The sequence below is a fragment of the Gossypium raimondii genome, chromosome 2, assembly GCF_025698545.1.
Source record: "Gossypium raimondii isolate GPD5lz chromosome 2, ASM2569854v1, whole genome shotgun sequence".
Taxonomy (NCBI): domain Eukaryota; kingdom Viridiplantae; phylum Streptophyta; class Magnoliopsida; order Malvales; family Malvaceae; genus Gossypium; species Gossypium raimondii.
Window position 1 is genome coordinate 11,225,674 of NC_068566.1, and position 22,861 is coordinate 11,248,534.

General features: G+C 33.5%; 3 protein-coding genes across 22 annotated transcripts; 1 reads left to right on the forward strand and 2 right to left on the reverse strand.

Annotated features, from left to right (window-relative positions):
* Positions 1-3,758: 3,758 nt before the first annotated feature.
* LOC105788024 (1-aminocyclopropane-1-carboxylate oxidase 5) lies at positions 3,759-6,608 on the forward strand. 3 transcript variants are annotated; one of them, XM_052625833.1, is made up of 5 exons: positions 3,759-4,017; positions 4,129-4,442; positions 4,525-4,888; positions 4,969-5,040; positions 6,289-6,608. In XM_052625833.1, exons 1-5 carry the CDS (start codon positions 3,913-3,915, stop codon positions 6,511-6,513), a joined length of 1,080 nt encoding a protein of 359 aa, XP_052481793.1. In that variant the 5' UTR covers positions 3,759-3,912; the 3' UTR covers positions 6,514-6,608. The 3 variants fall into 3 exon arrangements, with proteins under 3 accessions (XP_052481793.1, XP_052481783.1, XP_012470148.1); XM_052625823.1 differs by having other exon boundaries at positions 3,766-4,442; XM_012614694.2 differs by lacking the exon at positions 4,969-5,040 and having other exon boundaries at positions 3,771-4,442.
* Positions 6,609-9,049: 2,441 nt separating this feature from the next.
* Positions 9,050-13,998, reverse strand: LOC105788025 (probable dolichyl pyrophosphate Glc1Man9GlcNAc2 alpha-1,3-glucosyltransferase). Of its 5 annotated transcripts, none has more exons than XM_012614698.2 (9): positions 13,792-13,998; positions 13,566-13,664; positions 12,728-12,790; positions 12,531-12,630; positions 12,356-12,408; positions 11,324-12,073; positions 10,828-11,034; positions 10,296-10,533; positions 9,050-9,486 (listed from the first exon to the last, which is right to left on the reverse strand). In XM_012614698.2, the coding sequence occupies exons 6-9, from the start codon at positions 12,062-12,064 to the stop codon at positions 9,134-9,136; spliced, it is 1,539 nt and encodes a 512-aa protein (XP_012470152.1). In that variant the 5' UTR covers positions 12,065-12,073; positions 12,356-12,408; positions 12,531-12,630; positions 12,728-12,790; positions 13,566-13,664; positions 13,792-13,998; the 3' UTR covers positions 9,050-9,133. The 5 variants fall into 5 exon arrangements, with proteins under 5 accessions (XP_012470152.1, XP_052481799.1, XP_012470150.1 ...); XM_052625839.1 differs by having other exon boundaries at positions 12,582-12,630; positions 13,566-13,669; XM_012614696.2 differs by having other exon boundaries at positions 13,566-13,669.
* A 2,590-nt stretch (positions 13,999-16,588) lies between these two features.
* LOC128035608 (uncharacterized) lies at positions 16,589-21,660 on the reverse strand. 14 transcript variants are annotated; one of them, XR_008192142.1, is made up of 3 exons: positions 21,521-21,660; positions 21,276-21,340; positions 16,589-17,506 (listed from the first exon to the last, which is right to left on the reverse strand). XR_008192142.1 is itself a non-coding variant. In XM_052625845.1 (3 exons), exons 1-3 carry the CDS (start codon positions 21,391-21,393, stop codon positions 17,459-17,461), a joined length of 258 nt encoding a protein of 85 aa, XP_052481805.1. In that variant the 5' UTR covers positions 21,394-21,514; the 3' UTR covers positions 16,589-17,458. The 14 variants fall into 14 exon arrangements, 2 of the variants coding, with proteins under 2 accessions (XP_052481805.1, XP_052481801.1); XR_008192138.1 differs by having other exon boundaries at positions 16,589-17,490; positions 21,521-21,572; XR_008192125.1 differs by lacking the exon at positions 21,521-21,660 and adding an exon at positions 18,932-19,023 and having other exon boundaries at positions 16,589-17,490; positions 21,121-21,514.
* Positions 21,661-22,861: the final 1,201 nt, after the last annotated feature.

Genomic DNA, 22,861 nt, shown 5'->3' on the forward strand with positions numbered 1-22,861 from the left:
ATATTTCATATATGCTATATTAAATAGTTAATAATAATAACAATAATAATAATAATAAAATAAACATATAATAAAATAAAGAATAAAGAAAGAGAAAGAGAATTGCATGCAAATTAGAAAAGAAAGAAAAGAAAAGAAAGAACGAAAAGAAGGAGAGAAAGAACGACTAGGGACCTAAGGGGTTGAAGCTCAAATTGGTTAGTGTAATTTAGTCCCTATACTTGTAATTTTTACGTTTTTGGAATCCCGGTACTTAAGGCTACCTGACACATGTTGCGATATTTAGTATTGTTCAAGATTTTAGATGTTGACATTGTTGAATAGTTTAAGTATTAGGGATTAAATAGATAGATTTTTAAGTTAGAAATGGAGAAGGAATAAATTGTTGATTTTGAGAAATAGGGACTAAATTGAAAAAAAATTAAAATTAAGGGGTCGAATTGGAAAAGAGGAAGCTAAATTTATTTTAGAGTGAAATATAAAGTTAAATGTGAGGGTTAAAAACTACTCTCGATTTATGGGCTAAATTGAAGAATAACCAAAATATAGTGTGAAAATTAAAATTTAATGTGAAAATGAAATGTGTAATATTAATGTGATTTAATTGTTTTATTTCGTAGCTAATGTCGTACCGGAATCCTAAAGTAATAAGGGAAGGAAAAAATCGACAATGAATAGCTCGGAATTCACGGTTTGTGTTTCTATAATCCGAATTAAATAGTAGATTGTTGCATATTTAAATTGTTTGCATATGGTAACCATTTGAGGTGAGTACTTTGGTACTTTGAGATTGAAATGAATTCATAGTGGATTTGAAATGGGTTGATTTTGTATATTATGAAATCAGTTGATTAAATGATTATTGAATTGAGTATATGTGATAATATGTATATATGTGAAATTGAGACATTGATTGTATTGAAAAGTGAAATGAAATCCTATTAACTATTCGGGTTGAGTCGAATATAGATGGCATGACATAGGATAGGAAGAGTTCAGTGATTTCTTCAACCTCGAGTCAATGAGGCATTGGGTGACAATTTGCTTCGGTTTAACCGATGAGACACTGGGTGTCAATTTATATAGCGCTGGGCGCAGTTATTACTTCAGATTTATCCGATGAGGCACTTGGTGTCAAACTGGTATGTTGGTTGGACCCGTGTATCCGTCCGAGTCTGAGTCATGTTAATAGGGAAAATAAACGATAAAATTGATGTGTTCGATATTGAAATGACATTGTTAAGAAATGGAAATGAGATGAGAAAATATTGAAATAGCAAATATGAGAAATGAAATATGAATTAGTATATTGTTGTGAATATGGATTGAATTATGAGAAATGAAATATGAAATGATATGTGGAACTTGAAAAGAATTCAAGTTTTGACCAAAGAGAGGAATCGTGCCATTGCATGAGTCATAATATGCAAATGCTATATGAAATGTCATTAATATATGTTTGAACATGTGAAAATCTTAATAGATGTGAATAAGGAATGAGAAAAATTGTATTACTGATTTGAAACACATGTACATAGCTTACTTGTTGCATTTTGCATCTTAATTACCTATATCAAGTTTATATTATTCGAATTATAGAAATACCACTGAGTTATACGTAGTGTGTGGTTTTGTTTTCCATGCACAAGCTAGGTACTGTTTGACTTATCGCCGACTCAACATCAATTAACAAATCTCGATCTCAAGTGTGGTGATATCTTATTTTATAATGGCATGTACCTAGAGAGTCCTTGTTGATATGTTTATAATGATGATATTATTGTTTCTTAGTTAAATGATGTTTATATGTATATATGGTTGTAGTTGAAGTTAGGCTTTGGTATTTGTTTTTAGTTTTAAAGCTTGATACGCTAAGTAGCTAGATGTTAGTTCAATATTGGAAAACTTGGTATGAATGAAAGTCTTGAATGGTTGATGCATTGTTGAAATGTTTCAACATATAAAATGTTATACCAATGAGGGTACATTGGTTAGGCATAATAGGTGATGGATTTGGTATATTTTGAGCATGTTTTGAATAGGTTAAATGATTCGTAATTGAGTTGCTTAGTGTCCAAACAAGTTGGAAATAGTAAACTTGAGTTTTAAGGTACTTTCGGGTGCACATGGCTTGGCACACGGCCGTTTGTCACACACGGGTAATACACACGGGCGTATGACCTAAGTCAGTGAGTTACACGGGTAGAGACACGGGCTGAGACACAACCATGTGTCTCAAGTCAATGAGTTACACTGGTAAGGACACAGGCTGGGACACGACCGTGTGTCCCAACTTCAAGAGTCACATGGGCTGGGGCATTCCACACGGCCATGTGTCTCCTGTTTTTGGAAATTTTTGAAAATGTTCTTAAACTTCCAAAATTATTTCAAATTAGTTCCTGCCTATTTTAAACTATTTTTAGGGTCCTGTAGACTCGAAATAAAGGTTGTAAGAGTAACTTTTAGTCTTAATTGGACTGGATTAGCAGACCTAAATTAAATGCATTCTACTAACATCATCGAAGATGAAGAAATAAATAGTCAGAGTATTGACTTGCACCTTGATGCTAATAATTGGAATAGTCTTGTGTGTAATCAACTTCTAGCATTCAAGAAGGGATAAATAGTGATAAGAGTGTAGACAGTGGAAGACCAAGTTTAGCAATGACAAATAATGATAAAAGTGTAGACAATGAAAGACCAAGTTTAGTAATGCATAGCATGATTTATTATTTGAATGTATAAGATTCTAGTATGAAAGTATTAGATTGTCGTGTTCTGCCCCTATATATTATAATTTTAATGGCTAGCTTACATTTTTAATTATAATTGATTATTTGTTTTGAATTGTTAGTAATACCCATTGTAACAACCCGAATTTGGGGCAAATCGGAATAGTGGTTTCGAGACCACAAATTCGACGAGAAAAAAATTTATTTTCATTATATTTTTATGGTCTATGATTTCACAAAATGAGTTCGTGAAAATTTCGTTCGAAAATTTTGACGTTTGGGCACTCAGTTTAGTCAAAAGGACTGTCACTCTAAAATAGGGTCTGTCCTATTTTGATTCCTCTAAAATTTTTTTCTCAATTTAATCATTCTAAATAAGATAATTGTGCGAATTAGTCACTGCTGTTAAAATTTTTGTTTTCTTTTAATGGATTGTTGATGTGGCATTAGCCCATAGAGTGATTGACATGTGACATATTTTTGTTGACTTTTGATTGAAGTTTGATTAAAGTTTAGGGACCTCTCTATAAAGTTTAGGGGTAAAAGTTTTGGACTAATTATAAGGAGGTCCCTAAACTTTAGTCAAAAGTCAACAACAAAAATGTCACGCTTCAGTCACTCAATGTGCTAATATGCCACATCAGCAATCCGTTAAAAGAAAAAAAATTAACGGCAGTGACTAATTCACACAATTATCTTATTTAGGGTGACTAAATTGAGAAAAAAAAATAGAGTGGCCATGATTGTAATTTACCCTTTAAAAAGGTAAAAAGTAAAGCGCAGACAGCAGCAAAACTTTGAACTTGGAAACTGAGCATTCACTGTAAAACTGGAAAGTGTAACTTGGTAAAATGGAATCAAGTAACTTGTATACTTCTACATATGTAATCATTCACATATAAGTGTGGATAATTTATCTGTTTGATTGGTGAAAATTATTAATTTGAATAAATATCCACAAAATGAAAACCAAAAAAGAGTTTGATTCAAGGTGTAAAAAGCCAAATTCCTTGCTAGCTATGAAATTGATGATTTAAAACAAAAGTGAAAGCTAAAGAAAAAAAGTGAGTGATGATTCTCTCCAAAGTCCCATGACAAGCCATCATTGTGTTTCCATCTCAACTTTTTCTTTACCATAAACAAAGCTGACAACGTAAGCTCTTCATCATTCATCAGCTCTATGGCCCTCTCACCTCAATCCGTGCCGGAAAATCCCTTTGATTTCCGTGCTCCGCCGCCTTCTCCCGTCGCCAGTGGCCGCCGCTCCTGCGTCACCAATGATGAGGTTCTCTCTGAATTCCTCCAACATTCTCTGTTCGTCCCTGATTTAATTTTGCCAGACAAGGTTTTCCCTAGGCAGAAATTCATTGACAACCCCCCCAAGATTGATTTCCAGGCTTTGAATTCCATGCAAACTGAAACTCTGCCCAAGATTCTGGATTCCATAGCTACAATCGGATGCTTTCAGTTAGTGAATTATGGGATTCCAGTGGAATCTATCCGATCAGCACTGACAGCCGCTGCCGGGATTTTTCAACTTCCACCCCAGAAAAGGACGACAGTGACTAGGTCGCCGGAGAAACTATACGGGTTTGAGGAAGTTCACGAGGAAGATGAAGGTGAAGTGAGTGAAGAGTTTGTGTGGTGTAAAGCTAAAGCCCTGGAACTGGCAATGGAGGGAATTTGGCCTGTTGGATATTCAAATTTCAGGTGAAACTCATTTCAACTTTATATTTCGCTTGCCTTCTGGCATTTTCTAATAACTAACAGTTGGTTGTTTTAATACCTTCAGTGAGAAAATGGAAACTCTAGTGGCTGAAATGGAAAAAGTGGCGGAGAAAATTCTGACTGTTTTCCGGGAAATTTACCAAGAAAAAACAGGACGTTGCGAAAAGGAAAAGATGGAAGGGGAAGATGGGAATGGGTGGGCATGCTATGTTTACAAACATGGTGGGAATGTTTCAGCGGAGAAATGGCGTAGCTGTTTACGATACGATGTGATGAAAATGTTGATAGGAGGGATGGATTATTCGCATACATTGTGCTTGCATATCTGTGATGGATCCTCCGAGTTTCATGTGTATTCCAAGAAAGGTTGGGTGTCGTTTTGCCCTCATAAACATGCCTTGGTCGTTACAGTTGGGGATCAAACTCAGGTATTTTATTTTAAACATTGCTTTCAGCTTTGGTTTCAAACCCCTCAACTCCACTTACACGCTGCTAATTCAATATACAGACGCAGTCTTGCATGCTGACTTACTCATTTTTTACACACTGCTTCAAACGACGTTTAAATTCCTACATCAAGGTCTCCAATTTGATTCCTTTTTTTTTTTTATAATATATTATATAATTTATACTACAAAAATTTGAATTCTATAGCAATACATAATATCATAATTTAAATATTTAAAAAAAATGTTAAGTTGATTACATATAAAATTTTAATAAATAAAAATATATAATTATTAAATTTTAAATTAAACATAATATAAAAAATTTTAATTTTTTTAAATAATATGGACGAGTTCAAAATGGATTTGGATTAACTATTTACAAATATAGGTAAACTTAGATAAAATTTTAAACTCATATTTTGAGTCGATCTAAATTTAAACAAATATAAATTATGTTAATACTATACTTAAACTTAATCCAAACCCGATCTAACCCAATTCATCAACACTGCTAAACAACAATAACAAGGCCACGGCCAGGGGAGTGCCTCACCTTTGGTTAAATGTTAGAACTAAAACTTTAGTCTTTCTCGTTGATTAGTAATTCAGTTTATTAGCTTTTAATCTATTTGTTAAACAAAAAATTCCACAATTTTTATTTTCTCAAAAATTAAAAATTTATTTTAAATCATTTTAATATAAAATTTTTAATTCTAACTAGGAATAAAAATGGAGTGGGCGTGATGAATGTTGCTAAATCCACCACCGTTTCATAGTTAGCATACTTTGCTCCATCATCCGTCCACTCCACTACGGATGTATAATCTTAAAATTCATTACCACCTTAATGGATGTTAGATGCATTCATCCTCGCTCCACCCAATTCCCCTTTAATTTAATTTTACTACTTATTTTTAATATTTTTAAAGTTAAGTATTTAAACATAAAATATGCGAATTTTTTTATAATACGTTATTATATTTTTACCCTTTTAATAGTTATATATATACAATGATAAAATGATAATTTTATATAATTGAGTGAGTGAGGCAAGGTGAGACAAACAATTACCATAACATAACCGCTTCATACCCACTGTTTAAAAGAAAATATCTATTTCGCATACACTTTTCAAAAAGAAAAAATGGATCGATTTAATTTTATTTCTAGCCCTCCACAATTCTTAAAACGTGCATATAATATATTTTAGGAAAAGCGTAGGGTCTGATATGTTCCTAAACTAAATTTCTCATTAATATGAAACAGAGAAGAATCTATCATTACTTGTTTAGTTTAAATGCAATGAGAGGTATAAATGTGGGTGTAATCCCATGATAATACAGGGGAATCCCCAATAAAATTCATCTTGTGTTGTGCAGGCACTAAGTGGTGGACAATTGAAGCATGTAATTGGAAGGCCAATCTATAGAGGAGAGGAAGAAGAGTTCATATCAATGGCATTCCTTTACTCTTCTTCAACCACCAACAGCAGGCTTGTTGACCCACAAAAGCCGAACACCATTTCACTTTCCCAACAGGCCATTGCTGCTATACTTTTCACTCTTCTATACCAAATTTTAGTCTATGTTTACTACAAATTCTAATTTTGATGTTGTTTAACACTATTCATCCATCAACCAATTTCCTTTTCATCTATATTATTTATTTATAATATATATAAAAGTACAAGTTTGAACCATGTCCATTATTTTTCATCCAATTACTAAATTAACTTTAAAAATAATTATAGTTTCATTTAGAAGTATTAGTTAAAAAGTTGTATTAATTCTAAAATAAAATTATTACTTGAACAGATCTTTAAGCATAAAATATAGAAAAAAATTGTGATAATTATAGCTGTAATTTTATTTTATTTTTAAAACTGTGCTAAATTTTTGATGTAGAATAGAGTACTCTAAGCATCTTACTTATCACTTTATTTTGATTGATGATGAGGCAATATAATACCATGATATCATATTTTAAAATTTTTCTATAAGTTTATACAATGTGAGGCAAACACACTTAAAATTGTTTCTTTTTTATCTATCTGTCATTTATTTGGTGCAGGTGAAATTTGTTTTGAAAAGAAAATTAAATTTCAAAAATTATTTTTAATCACTATTACTAAATGTGTTTATTAATGAACTATTATTATAATTGCTATTTTTTTAAATTAACATTACAGATATTTCTTTATATAGTTTTAAATTTATATATTATTTAAAATTAAGAAAAACTATTATTATCGATGATAGACAAAAATAATTAAAAATACATTATTTTAAAATTAAACATGTAAAATTACATAGAAACTAGTAAAGTTGTAAAGAAAGAGACACTATTCAGTTGGGAAAAAACACACAAATACTATTTTTAAAATAATATTAATAAATTAATATGTTTATATAAGTATTTTACTTTTTTATAAAGAAAAACACAATTTTTTAATACAAAACTTACCAATTATTTCTCAGTTTTTATTTATAATAAAAATAAAAATATTTAGCAAAATTAATATAAATAGCTGCAAATCATATAGAAAATGAAAAGAAAATCACTCTTCACAGTGTTGTCCAATTAGCTAAATTTCAACTGAATCTATCTGCTAAAGTCAAAATATAAGAACCATTTAATACTACTAATTTGTTTTCTTGCTTTTTGTATATCTTATTTGCAACTCATATTTTTATTTTTATCTCTTAAATTCTTTTTAAAATAGTCATTTTTTCGTAAATAGGATATTACTTATTCTTTGGATTTACACTAAAACAAATATTTAGTTAAAATTCAAATAAAACAAAATTTCTTCCACTTCTAAAACAACAATATTTTTCACGACCCTGTATAATTAATATCAATATACATATATTACATATAAATTAAAATTAAAATTTTACCTATTTCCTAAATTTAAAATTTAAAAGTTTGCTAATTGAGTTTTAGTTCGCTTAGTATTAACATTGTTATCGATATAAAATAAATGTAAATTGAGTGCGTTGAAACATATGTAGCGTCCTATTTAATAGTTGAAAAGAATTATAATTAATTCTATAAAAAATTTCCTTTACTGAAAATTTGTTTTAATAATTAAAATATAGAAATAAAAAATAAAAATAACAATGAAAATTAAGAGCAGGCTATATAAAAGAAATATGTTTTTTTAATATTTAAGTAAGTATGCCGTTTTTCTATATTTATCGGGATACGCTGTTTTTGGAGAGAAAGTGAAAACGCACCCTATAGGACATGTTTTTACTAAAAAATTGCTAACTTGGCTTTTTTGGTTAGATGCTTAAATGTTATTATTTTTGTCCTTGAGTCTCAGGTTCGATTCCTCTCCTGCTCTCATTTCTATTTTTTTATTTCATGTTGTTTCAAGTTTTTTTTAATTAATATTTATAATTAATAAATATTATTTTCAAGTGTTTTTTTATTATTTTTAATTAGTAACTCTTTTATTTATAAAATCAAATAATAAATATGTAAGTATTTTAAAACATCAACTAATTCTTTAGATATATTTTTCTTTATATATAATATTTATGTCAAATATCTATTTTTTCCATCTATATTTTGAGTATGATGATTTCTAATATTATAAAATCAAATAATTAATTCAAATATCATTATTTTTTCATCTACATTGTAGGTATGATATTTCAAATATTTTTATATGTGAAATGTTTCAAATATCATTATATTTATATATGAAATATTTCAAATACGCATACAAAAATATATAATATGTCAATTTACTACAATCATGATATGATTGAAAATTAAATATTACACATAAAAATTATATTTACTAAAAATAATTATATTTGCAATAATTGTTTAATTTTATAAATAAAAGAATTACTAATTAAAAATAAAAAATTTAAAAACAATATATTTAATAATTATAAACATTAATTAAAAAACTCAAAACAATATGAAATAAAAAAATAGATTTAAAATGCTTATAAGAAAAATTAAACTTGAGACTCATAGATGAAATTATAATTATCTAACCATCTAACCATCTAACTAATATGTTAAAAATATTAATTAAAAAAACAGCATACTTACATATTAAAAAAAAAAAAACATATTTCTTTAATTTAACCGGGGAAGCTATTAGAATTGCGAGCACAATTAACCAGTCCAACAATGGTCTTGTCTATGTATATATTTCGAGTGAAAAATAGAAAAATAATGTAGACTCAAAAGAAAGTGAAGTCAGGAGGAGATTAAGATCGATTTCAGTTGCCAGATCCAAGAGTACAAAATCCCTATTGCACAATACATTGAGATCAACATAAGTGGTACAAAGGGAAGCTTATCACCAAAAAGGTAAGGATGCAAAAACTGACCCCATATCTCTACCACCACCACACCTATCAGGTAACTCTTTGTAACCCACCCCACCTCAAACCCTTGTTTCTCACCACCCTTCTTATCCCCCCGCAAACTGCCCGAGTATTGTGCACTAAAACTGAACCACATCAGGATTGTGTGTAGCAGCAACAGCAATACTTTTATTGGGTATTCTTGGGCTTCGTATAGTAGGGGAAAGAGTGAGTAGCATGACACTGCATTTCATGTACACAACAATATCCATGTTAGTTTTTCTTTATGCATTAAACTGAAATTGGCACGGAAAACCCACGCATGCCAACATTTTTCACTATCGGTCTTATAATGTACAACTGCCTTCTGCTTAATCAGTTTTATCGACAGTTTTAATATACAAATTCATTTCAAAGTTATCCAACAAATGATAAAACTCATCACAAAATGTGCACGAAAGCAGTAAAGTAACTATAATAAACTAGGTAACAGCTGAAACCACAGAAACATATTCATTCATCCATGATACAAAATGGGTGGCGCTTAACAACAAATGCTCCACAAACCCTTTTGGGCGAGACACATTCAGGCAAGTGATTTGCCTAAGCGCATTTTTAATACGGCAAAAGGCATAAAAATAGCCCACCTCATTAAGTTCTCTCTGGTTTCTTTTATTTTTAACTTCTTTCATTAGATGTACTTTTAACTAATAAAGGGCTAGTATAAAACCATCTACTTCTCAATATTTTAGTATTCAATAACAGACATCGACACTAAGCAAATCACACATATTAACCAACAAAAGAATTGCATGTTTCGTAGATAAACTAGACCCCTCTTTAGAGCTTATTATATATCATAAGTATGTACACACAAAAACACAAGTCTGTATATTGCACTTGAGCACAATTTTTACACCTTGATTCAGGCAATAAGAGGGTTCTAGTGCCTCAGCCTGCCCTGTACCCTTGACAATGCTGAAATTCTTTTGAGTTGTGATATCTATACAAGTTCAAAAGTCAACAAAGAGATAACAGAGGAGAAGCATTACCTATAGATAGCAAGAAGTAATGCTTTGCGTCCTCCAAACTTTCCACAGCAACAATAGCAAGGGGGATGGAAAAGTGTAGTGATGCTTTCTCATGAACATGCCACCCAAATAAAAACCCACAAGTGTATGCATATGCGACTGATCTGACAATCAACCTTGGCCTGGGATCCTTCCAAGTTCTAAAAAGACAAGGCGATAAGGCAAGCAGGACCATAATAAAGGTTGTCAGGGGTGTTACCTGTCATTTCATGGAGATCCAATATAAGACAGATTAATCAGTACACTTACCACAGACAAAAAGGAAATAGCATTTCATCAACTGTTAAATATCAAGCATCCTTGTTTATATCTAACAATCCTACTCACAGCCAATGCCTTTCCTCAGTTCTGAGATGACATGATTACCAAAGGGATAAGCGTAGGGGATTGGTAAGGGGAGAGGGTTATAAGATCAATCTATGATATTTACTCAGTAGCCTTCTTTTTCTTTTTCTCCTTTTTGGAAAAGAAAAAAACTCAGTAGCCTTCTTACCCGAGGTAATATGGCAAATGGTGATGCATCGCCAACTAGCCCACCAGTGAATGAAGCTACTGGTGCCGGAATATTGAAGCCAAATTTCCTCAACAAGAAAGCAATCCCTTTATCTAACATTATATAGAAAACCCAAAAGTTAGGAGCCCAATAAGCATGGCAAAGTCCCCTGCCAAAAGGAAACATCCGGCGGATGACTTGCTGTATCTGCAAGGTATTTGGAAAATGCTTAGCACTATATATAACAGGTCAAGGAAACTAATGGCTATAGACATTCGCAATTTCAGCATGACTAATAAGTGAAACCATAAAATTTGCGTAAAAATATGTACTTCTAAATGAATGAGAAGAGGGTACAACAGCAGCCAGGACAAGAGGGAGAGATTGAGGGCCAGTGGTTAAAAAACCCATAACTAAGGGCAAATCATATGGTTAAAAGAGAAACTCACTGCAGAATAAGCCAGAACACATAAAAGTAAATCAAAGGATGACCTACCTGTCCATGATACACAAATGGCCCATATGCTGCCGCAAAAACTGCCACAACAATAGCACCCATAACTGAAAGCCGAGCAAAACCCCGAACCAGCCCACCTCTACAATAATGCCTTAGCAAGTATACAAAATAAACAGGGGCTGCCACCGCAAATAAATGCTTAAAACACAATAACACAGCAAACAGAAAGCCACCCATCACATCTCTTCCTTGTGCCAAAAATGAGAGTGACAACAACAACCAGCCAAACAAAAACCCATTGTACTGAAAATGCAGATGGTCCACAATAAGGAGTCCCGGAGACCAAATCACCAATAACCATATCAAATTCCGCTTCAGAGATGCCAGAGCTAGAGTTGATCTGTAAACCCCATATAAGAGAAACAAATCTGAGACAATTACTGACATCCTCTGGAAATAGATGGCAGAATTGGCTTTGTAATTGAGGCCATGATGGAGATGAACAATCTGTGGGTCAATTAGATGGGCAAACATGGAAAGAAAGCGTTCCAAGTAGGCAAAGAAGGGAGGGTAATCAAGGGTCCACTCACTCGTCTCATCAGTGTACCATTGGCTGAGAGGAAGAGAGTGGGTAATGGCCAGCCAGTGGCGATGGACTTCCAGGTCCGTGCTGTGGTAGGATGGGATTAGTAGAAGCTTTACAATTGTGGCTATGCCAAAAAACCAAGAAAGCTGCGCCATGACTAAGGGTGTTTGTGGACTCTCTTGCATTTCCATCATACAATTACACTGTAAAGTCAAAAGAACAGTAAAATTTCACAAATTGAGGGCAGTACTGTTAAGTGACGAGTAGTGTCAATTTGACATGGAAAGAAATTTAGGTCAAAATACACCCCAAACGGCCAGGAAAAAAATGAAGAGAAAATAATAAAGGATACCAGGAACAAGAAAGGTGCCAGATATAGTTCTATTTAATCAAATCGCAAAATTCATATATGGTAATCATTGAGAGCCCCTTATATCTTACTTTAATAAAGCTTCCTATTAAGAAAAATTCCAAAGTGAACTTACATGTCTGATTTATGACTCAACTGCTTTTGTGGCAGGATAATCTGCAAGTGAACCTGTTGAGAAAGAGTTGTTTCTTCAGCATCCTTTAAAATGAAAGAAGGAGAAAAACTTCATAAGATCATGAGTTATATTGCTTCCAATTGAGAAAATGCTAAGGTAAAGAAAAAAGTAGTACAGTAATTCCTTCTTTCACAAGTGGGAAGGGTCCCAAACAACTTTCTTACACCTGGCAGTTTCACCTTCAGATGTTACACCACTAACTTTGCCTTCCAGAGCTGCCAACAAATAATTTAAAGGCATTAATTAATAAATAAATAACGGAAAACAAATCAATAGATTAGCTGGGCCTTTGGATTATGCAGAAAATGGAACCTGAATCAGGTTGAGTGATGTAGGCTCTCCTCCATAGTACTTGTTCCTATCCATATGCAGAACCTAAATGCATGATGAACAGCACCAAATGAAATGAACAAACAACAAAAGTAATATAATAAATATCTAGCACCATTTTGTAATTTTCCAAAAAGAGCGAAACAAAAGACACTTTCTACTTTGAAATCAACGTTATAGAATAAACAAGTTGCATTTCCTTTCACAAGTAAAGCATTTAGGAAAACCAAGCTTATCTAGAAGACTCACTTTACCTTAGCACAAACATTTTCAAGAGTTACATAGTGCAAGCAATTGGGGATGGTTAGACGATAAAGAGATTTTACTCAAAAAAAGAATAGTCAAAATCCGAGTTTCTATGATCAACTATACAAGCAGGATCATGAGAATTTTTCACATTTGACAGGGGGATGTCAGTAGTTGGCATCCCTTGATTAGATTAAACTGATTTATTTCAGTATAATTGCATCGTTGCAGCTACTGTTTACAGGAGGATTGAAAATTTTAGGGGAAACATATCCTATTTGCAGCAACCTCGTTAAAATGTAACAGATCCATGCCTTAATCAAAGGCACCTCGATAAGGAATGGTGCAGAAAAAGGAGGGGGGGGGGGAGAGAGAGAGAAAAAGAAAGATAGGCATAGACGTGGTGTTTGCCTTAATCAATGGCAACGATATCCAACAGATCCGTACACAAATCTAAGATGTACCCATCAAGATCTAGGATCAGAAATCAATTACTTAAAAGAAAAACAAAGAAAAGAAGATAGGAAATATATTATAGCAGCAGGTACATGGGAAGAAAAAGAAAAAAGAAGACCTTGAGTCGATGAACAGAAAGAAGAGAGCGGAGGATGCGTTCGTTGAGAGCAGTTCCTAGCACTACGGCATCGTGGCTGACTATGAGCTGCCTATAGTGCTGTTCTAAACGATTAGCAAAGACGGTGAGGAGTTAGAATTTCTAGGGTTTGATAGATTAATTCATATTATTAACGAACAAATTAAGTACCAGATTAATTCATATTATTAACGAACAAATTAAGTACCTAGGTAGTAGACTAGTAGCAGTAGACAGCAGTAGTTAATTGTAAGTTTTCTTGTTCAGTTGCTGATTGATGAGATTCAGAGACGAGAAGAGATACGCTTTGGTTTCGCTTCAATGGTGATTATCAGGAGAGAGAGGTCAATGGAGAAATAGAATGGGAATTGAGAAGGGAACTTCAACCCGCCCAAACTCCTTCTGCTCGAAATAGGAGACCACGTGGCCAAAAATATTAGTTTGAAAAATAAACCACCTGTACTATTGTTAAATTATCACTTTGGTATTTGTACAATTTTTTATTAATTTGGCTATTATACTTTATTTTTGGTTCTCAATGTGTACTATTATTCTCTATACCCCGTTTTTATAAATCAATTGTAAAGATAAAGCAGTTGTACTACAAATTGGTTGCCATTAAATTAAGCTTGCTCAATGATTTATGTTGGGATCTCTTTGAACCTGATAGAACCATATGAGATCTTTTACATTACACCAACCAATATGTGAGTTGTAGCATTAGCTTCTTTTGGGACCTTTTGTAAAATCACCTGTCACTTTCTGCTACAAAGTTCCTTTATTTTTATCACTAAATCCCTGTTCAATTTACCACGAGATTTGTTCGAAATTGCTGTAAGGGCTTGGGCATAATCCATTTCAACAATAATAATATCCCATTTAGCATCCCAAGACAACACAAGGGCATCATAAATCGCCCAAAGTTTTATCTACTCGACACTGCATCTTCCAATATTTTGCCTACACCTCCAAGCCATCTGCCCATAACATCTAACGCCACAACAGCAGCTGATGGAAATCCCAAACTCAGGGATTTTGCCCCATCCGTGTTTAATTTAACGAAACCCGACGGAGGAGGTTTCCAATTATTGTAACGGCTAAAGCTCCTAGAAGATCCAACAGATGAAATAAGACAATGCTTGATAGAACTCGCCCAACTCTATAAAGAGATAAGAATATGCTTTAAATCAACATCCACCCCTTGGACAATCCACATATTCCTCTGTTTCCACATATTCCAACAAATTATACCAAACAGAGATTGCCACTCTACCTCAGTATAGACTAGATCAAGATCATTCCTTAAATTTAAAGTGATCTAGTCTAATAACGAGATGGAAAAAGTTGCATTAAACATCTTTCAAGGATAAGTTGTTTCCACAGAACACGAGTCTTGTTACAGTCTTGCAAAACATGGATGATAGATTCTTCAGAATTACCACAAATTAAGCAATAAGGATTGCCAACCATTCCTCTTATGAATCTTTCGGCATTCGTTAGCAATCGTTCCTTAAAAACTAACCAGAAGAATTGTCTAACGTGTTGAGGGCCCTCAAAAGACCAAGCCAATTTCCATTTGTTGTCTACAGGTTTCAAATAGTTCTGCATCAGGTATTTATATGTCGATTTGATAGTAAACTCACCGTTAGTAGATCATTTGGAAATTAGTTCATCTTGCCCAATAGAAGGATTCGAAGGCATGATACCTACAATATAAAGAACAACGTTTCTATCCACCATACAATGCCAAAAATTCCAATCCCAACTACCGTCAACTAACGTAACCTCCCAAAGGGTAGTATCCATATTAATGAGATCCATATTACAGCAAAAGTTAATAAAATGACCAATTTTTGAGACCCAATTATTTATCCATACTATGATTGGTCTACCATCACCAACAGACCAAGCAAAACTTTGGAGCAAGAGAAGCCACACCTTCGAAAGAAACCTCCAAACAAAGGAACACAAACCCCTCGATATGTCCACCGGACACACGTCTTTGACTTTATATTTAGCACGGAGAAGTTGAACCCACAATGCTTGCTTATTTGTGAGAAAATTGAACCCTACCTTTAGAAGGAAAGAGTCGTTCTACACTTTAAGACAACAAAGACTAAGATCCCCATTGGATAATGGTTGACAACAATTAAACCAATTAACCAAATATAGTCTATGACCACCTGCATCCTTACCCCAAATGAAACCTCGAGTACTCTTTTCAATTTTAGTGCAAATACTAATGGAATTTTAATTGTCTGCATAAAATAATTAGGGATAGAAAGTAGGATAGACCATGCAAGCGTTGTAACACCCCTAACTCATTTTTGTCGTCAAATTAGAGTTATAAAGCATTACCGTACAATTTCAAACAATTAATATCAAAACGTATCAATAATTTCATTTAACAAAATTACCTAAAACTTATTACAACCCTATATACATTTGGCCTTTAAATCGGGCCTTCAAGACCCTAAAATCAATTTGGACACAATCCGGGACTAAATCGAAACAAATCAAAAAATTTGAGAAAAAGTTGAAAATTTTGAAAATAGGGGTCACATGGCCCTGTGGCTAGACCGTGTGACATAACCCAGACCGTGTGATACTCGAACAAAGGGACACACAGCCGTGTCCCAGCCCATGTCTTAAACCGTGTAACTCACTGAGTTAGGTCACATGGTCGTGTCATAGGCCGTGTGCTAGACCATGTAACTCACTGACTTGATATACAAGGACGTGTGATAGCCCGTGTCCCAAGCCGTGTGCTCTATAATTTGACCCTATAATCAACCCATTTCAAGACCAAAACATACCCAATCAACCATTCCATTTGTGCATACATTCAAAAGACCTAAACACCTTTCAAACACATATAAACATACCAATTCAATCAACCTATTTCACCTAACCAATATGCCATTCAAAGGCACCACATTTATACCAACAACTTCAATCAAAACAAGGCTATAATGTCATATTTCAAACACAAAACCTATTCAATATAACTACATAAAGACACCAATTTAACCATTCACATTTCACCACAAATATACCAAAAGGACCATATATTACAAGTACTTAAAAGTGACCAAAAGACTTAAACTTGCCTAAGCATTATAAGTCTAACATACAAAATACATATTCCAAAAACATATTCATACCAAATTGTCCACTAACATATTCAGAGACATTCATTAGAAAAAGGTCCTATACATGCCATTTATAACCTTGGCCAAAATAACTTAACAACTACCGAAGTGGTTGCTAGATAGTGTGATAGATCTTCGACAAGCTTTCAACCGATCGAGCTTCTGATAATCTACGAAACAAAGAAAAATAACTACGTAAGCAACTAGTGCTTAGTAAGCTCGTATAAACTCAAACATAACTTACCATTCTTAAGCTCAATTTATAAAATGTGCATAACATCTTTACCATACTCATAAGCTTAATACAATCCTATAAGCATCACCAAACTCACAAATTAGTAGGCTCATGTATAATGCATATAGAAAATCAACCATTTCACAAATGAATCTTCATGAACATAACATTCATCACATAATCATATAGTTCCATTCAATTCACTTGCATTCATCCAAATTTACCTTTCATAAATTTATAAGTAATTATCCATTTAAACACATGCCTTGCCAATTACCTTTACTTACCCGTTGAACCATCTAGAATTACATCGGATACTTAGGAATGCTCACACATAGTGTGCCTGCCCATATAATTATAGCCTTTCTTTTTCAATAGTGCTCACACGAGCTATGAAATGGGCCTGTTCACACGAGTTGTGGGTTGGAATGGTAGCTACACGATGCTGCTCACACGAGTTATGGAGAATCCGCAATAAATGCAGGACCTTAGTCATCGGTAAGGCATTCAAGACCAGCACCTGAAACATGAAATCCCTAATAACATGTCATTCATATCCTAAAAATTCTTAAGGTTCAAATGAGATTATTTATCCATCAATTACTCAAAGCATCGATATATATATCCATTTTCAAGTCAGTTTATAACTAACACAACATGGCCGATAAACAATCAAACCATCATTAATAATATTATAATTTATACAAACTTACCTAGACAACTATGGTTGCAATAACAGAGTTGAATTCTAGTCTAAAGCTTTAGTTTTTCCTCTATTTAAGTTCGGTTATTATTTATCTTGATCTAAATAAATAGTTTCATTCAATTAAGTACTTCAATTAACCTCAAGTATTCAATACAATCTATAATTCATATTATCATAAAATTACAAAGTTACCCCTCTCATTTTAACTTTTCACAAATTAGTCTTTAAGCTCGTAACTTAAAATTTAACCATTTTAACCTAAACCCATGTTAACTGATTCTACTAGGGATCTTGAACAACCCATAATTACCAACATTTCACATTAAAACCAATGGATTTTTACACTTTCAATAATTTAATCCCTAATCTCAAATTCATCAAAAACTATTTAACAAAACAAGTTTGTTTGACAACCAAGATTAATAATCTATCAACTAACATCAAAACACATTCAAACTCAATTATGGAAAGTCCCTCAACCTTTAACAATTTTGCAAATTAACCCCCGAGTTAAGTAGTTTAAGCTAAAACGAGCTCAAAAACATAAAAATTAATAAAAACGAGGCTTAATTACATACCATGCAAGGTGAAACACCATGACCGAAAGCTTCTTCCCCTTTCTAATGGCTAATCGGTTTTGAAACAATCAAATGAAGAAGATTATGATTTTAACTTAATTAATTTTATGTTTATTTACTAATTTACCATCTTACCCTTGTTATTAATTAAAAACTTCAATTAAACCTTTTCCATAACTATCCACTAACTTAATTATGGCATAATTACCATCTAAGTTCATTAGCTATCCCTTCCATAGCCATTTAGTCATTTTAACTAATATAACTCAACTTTTATACATTTTTCAATTTAGTCTTTTTTACCTAGTTAACCAATTAAACTTCAAAATTTCTTAATGAAAATTTAATACTACTTTAAATCAACCTTATAGACATTAAATAAATATTAAAATATTAACATAGTTGTCAGAGTCATGGTTTCGAAACCACTATTTCTGACACCACTAAAAATGGGTTGTTACAAACGTCACCCTTCCTACCAAAGATAACATTTTAGCATCTTGATTATCAAGGTTTCGCCGAAATTTATCCACCACAAAATTGAAAGTACTCGATGTCAACCTACAATGAAATAGTGGCATTCCCAAGTAGGTTCCTAAATCATCCGTTTTAGCATAGCCAAGAACCCTAAAAATATCATCAACTACAGAAAGATTAGTGTTTTTGGAGAAAAATACCTCTGTCTTTTTAGAATTAACATTGTGACCTGATGCACTACCAAAAATATCCATAACCTTCTTAATTATACGAGCTTGAGACACATTTGCTTCTGCGAAAAGGAATAAATCATCAGCAAAGAAAATGTGTGAAATAGCTGGCCCATTCTTGACAACTAAAATTGGCATCCAAGCATTCTCCTTAACCTTCCTATGAATCATTTAGCTAAATCTTTCCATACAGGAGACAAACAAATAAGGGGAAAGGGGGCAACCTTATCGAATACCTCTCTTCGAAACAAACTCCTTAGAAAAAACCCCATTCCAAATTATTTGCATCGAAACAGAAGAAACACAATCCATAATAATCCAAGAAAGCGAAGAAGGAATACTTGAATCAAACAACGTATCCTCAATGAAATACCATCTGAGTTTGTCATATGCCTTATTTAGATCACCTTTATGGCTATCCTCCCATTTTTTTCCTTTTTTTTATCCTCATCGAATGTATTATTTTTTGAGCAATTACTATGTTATCCGTAATATGCCTCCCTGCTACAAAGCTTACTTGGGTTTGCGCATTGAGCATAGGAAAAATAGTCTCTAAATCTATTGGCAATGATCTTCGAAAATAGTTTATTTAAAACATTACATAAGCTGATGGGGCAAAATTGTGATAGAGTTTTTGGGCTTTGCACTTTCGGAATAAGCACCAATAGAGTACATTTGATAGCTTGATCAATTGATTTACCACCAAAGATTCCCCTAACCTAAGAGCAAATATCTTGACCTATAGTCTCCCACTAATTTTGATAGAAAAAAGCATGGAAACCATCCGGTCAAGAGCCTTCAATGGACCCATACTGAACAGAGCACATCTAATTTCATCATTAGAAACATCATCACCCAAAAAATCCAAGTTAATCGAATCAATCACAGGAAAGGGCCTATGTAAGGGAAAAGTAGCATACCTATCATCATTAAAAGAATAGAGGGAACTAAATAAAGAAACAACTTCACTTTAAAGGATACTGTCAACAAAACGCCAATCCTCATTAACTTTTAAAGTTGAAATTCTATTGGAATTTCTCCTCCTTAATGCTTTATTATGGAAGAATTTCGTGTTACGATCACCATGTTGAAACCAATCCACTCTTGATTTTTGCCTCCATAGTGATTCTTCTTCAAGGGTCTTTTCATACTCAATACTCAAATCCAAATCCACATCCAAAAGGAATTTCAGACACCTCCTATCTAACGCTGCTTGGATATTCCCAATACAATGAGCAATATCTCGTTTTTGTTTCCTAATATAACCGTAAACATCTCTGTTCCATCTCCTAAGGTCTGAAGTAAGGGAGTTTAAAGAAGCTGATAAGTCTGGTCCTTATTTCCACCTTTCTTGGATAAGTAGATTAAAGGAAGGGTGGGAAACCCATGAAGACAAAAACCTGAAGGGCCTAATTGATCTAGGCATCATGGTCGACTCTTTAGAAGTCAAAAGTGGCCTATGGTTTGACTTCAACCGAGTAAGATAGTACACCACAATAGCTAAAAAAAGCCAGAACCATTCAAAATTATCGATCGCCCTACCAAGTCTTTCAAAGATGGACCCTCTACGCCATGTGAATTGAGGTCCCTTGAATCCAAGATCCCTTAATGCATTCAACTGAATAAAATCCTGAAATAAGTTACAACCAAAAATAGCTGGACGACCACCTCTTTTCTCATCCGGTGATAGAAAAGCGTTAAAATCTCCTATCAACATCCAAGGGCCATTGACAGATTAACCAATACTATTTAAGAGATTCCACAAAACTGAACGCTTCTATTTATCTGGGCTCCCATAAACAAAGGTAACAAGCAAGGCCTGAACCCCACATTCTTCCTAACTCTACAGTGAACAAATTGAGAGTCATATTGAAGAATTTGAACTTCAAGACAAATTTTCCAAACTATCCAAATACCACCCGAGTAACCTCGAGATTCAACTCTATAAGAGAAATCAAAATTAAGATTAGAAATAATCCTATCCACTTTAACAGCACTTACCCTTGTCTTAAGAAAAGAAGCTATGTCAACATCATATTTGTTGAAATAGTCTTTGACAACCCTTAAAAATTTTGGGTTTGCATAGCCTTGACAGTTCTAAACAAAGAAACTTGGTAAAATCATAAAAAAGAGAAGATTTTAAACTGAACCAAACTGACCTCAAACAGATGCTATATCCATACTATCGGTTCCCGTTGAAACACTATCAGCCATGCCATTCGTAGACAAAGAATCATCTACCCCAAGTGTCTCAACTATTTTATTCATGGCTTCCAGTAAAGGAACATGGGCTAGCCCTGTACTTTGAGCTTACCTTTTTTTCCCCAAAGAATGTTAAGAGGCTTTTTGACATGTTTGAAACTCCCCTCTGATGGATTGCTGCGCACAGAAGCGAGAACATTTACTTCTATCGACGAACCAAAAACTAACATTGTATTAGTGGAAAGATTCAGGTGTTTATTCTCAACAAAAGCTACCACTTAATGTTTCAAAATGTTAAGTGTAGAATTCATTGGTTTTTCCATAAAAAAAATTAGTACCCTCAAACCCCTGCTTTACCTCCAACTGTGAAAGGTTAACAGTTGTCGACAAGCCTAGCACCCCCAATTGAGGACAAGACTCATTGTTAGGAGAAACAACCAGGCCTTGGAGATTCTAACCTAATTCCGTCACTCATCCATGACTCATCGTAGGCCCATTAACATTTTTGGACACGCTACTAGAGTGATATGTACTCTTTCTAGGATTTTTATTCAAGCCCAACAGATTCGACCTATTTCCTTGCAAGATGACACAGTCAACGTTAGATTCCTCTCCTCCTAAAGGGTTGTCATAAATTGTCAGTCCCTTACCCTTTAAACTAGCAGAATTAACGGGTTCTACTGCTTGACCATCATTCAAACCATTATCCCTCAAATTGATTAATTCATTAAAATGAGATCCCTTAAAATTAGTTGTTTCCTTACCACCATTACCATTCCCGATTTTTCGATCAGCTCTCATTGGACATTGGTCAACTAGCATCCAATGACCATATTTCTCAACAACTCCATGGTTCTCTCTTTCTACTTGCGGTTGCACATAAGAAGTAGATGCTCTTATATCTCTTCCATAATAAACCCCCGTGGAAAATATTATAGGACTCCTTCGTATAACCGTAATGACCGTAATAAAAGCATGCATTTGGAAGTGATTCATATTCCACCCTCTGAAACCCCCCGTCCACTTTAATTTTTTAGATTAAAGGCTTGTTAAGGTTCAGAACAACCGCCATGTGAGCAAAACACCTCATATGTACACTTTCAGTATTATCATCCAGTTTGATAACTCGACCAATAATCTCTCCAATACTCTTAATTACGCTTTTCCTATACATAAAATTAGGATTACCCGAAAAATATATCCAAACTACGATACTAGAAGGGAAAGGTTGTCCCGGAGAAAATAATTTCAACCATGGTTGAATTGTAAGATACTGTCCATAAACTACCCATGGACCTCCAATAAGAGCCCTGACATAATTTTCTTCCGATTGCAACTTTATCAAGAAATAATCATTCTCTAAATCCATAATCCTTATAGGTCCAGAAGGTTTCCACAAGCTATAAACTTTATGCAACAAAGCTTGATATCCGATCTTTCTGCCCAACAGTTTCACCACAACCGATCTAGAGATGTTTTTGTAAAAGATTTGATGGACTCGGTCAGAGAACTTAATCAACAGTAAACCATCTTCTATTCCAATCGTAAATCTCCCTTGCACAACTATACATCACCATCATCATTCTCTTGGGCATCCAACACTCCCTTTTTCATTGATCCTACCAACATCTCCTTGAACGAAACATGCAACGTTGAAGGATTCACCATCTCTATATGTTGATCTTGAAACTCCACCCC

What these genes read in the sequence shown, in the direction of transcription:
- LOC105788024 (XM_052625823.1), top strand. Translation starts at nt 3,913, where the DNA reads ATGGCCCTCTCACCTCAATCCGTGCCGGAAAATCCCTTTGATTTCCGT. An exon ending in GTTGGATATTCAAATTTCAG is followed by an intron (nt 4,443 to 4,524) that starts GTGAAACTCATT and finishes TAATACCTTCAG; the next exon opens with TGAGAAAATGGAAACTCTAG. An exon ending in GTTTAAATTCCTACATCAAG is followed by an intron (nt 5,041 to 6,288) that starts GTCTCCAATTTG and finishes TGTGTTGTGCAG; the next exon opens with GCACTAAGTGGTGGACAATT.
- LOC105788025 (XM_012614701.2), bottom strand. Translation starts at nt 12,064, where the DNA reads ATGATGGAAATGCAAGAGAGTCCACAAACACCCTTAGTCATGGCGCAG. An exon ending in CATTTGTGTATCATGGACAG is followed by an intron (nt 11,035 to 11,323) that starts GTAGGTCATCCT and finishes AATACCTTGCAG; the next exon opens with ATACAGCAAGTCATCCGCCG. An exon ending in CATTTGCCATATTACCTCGG is followed by an intron (nt 10,534 to 10,827) that starts GTAAGAAGGCTA and finishes ATGAAATGACAG; the next exon opens with GTAACACCCCTGACAACCTT.
- LOC128035608 (XM_052625841.1), bottom strand. Translation starts at nt 21,393, where the DNA reads ATGTTAGTTTTTGGTTCGTCGATAGAAGTAAATGTTCTCGCTTCTGTG. An exon ending in CATTCTTTGGGGAAAAAAAG is followed by an intron (nt 19,024 to 21,275) that starts GTAAGCTCAAAG and finishes TCCTTTTCGCAG; the next exon opens with AAGCAAATGTGTCTCAAGCT. An exon ending in TTAATTCTAAAAAGACAGAG is followed by an intron (nt 17,491 to 18,931) that starts GTATTTTTCTCC and finishes TTCATGTTTCAG; the next exon opens with GTGCTGGTCTTGAATGCCTT.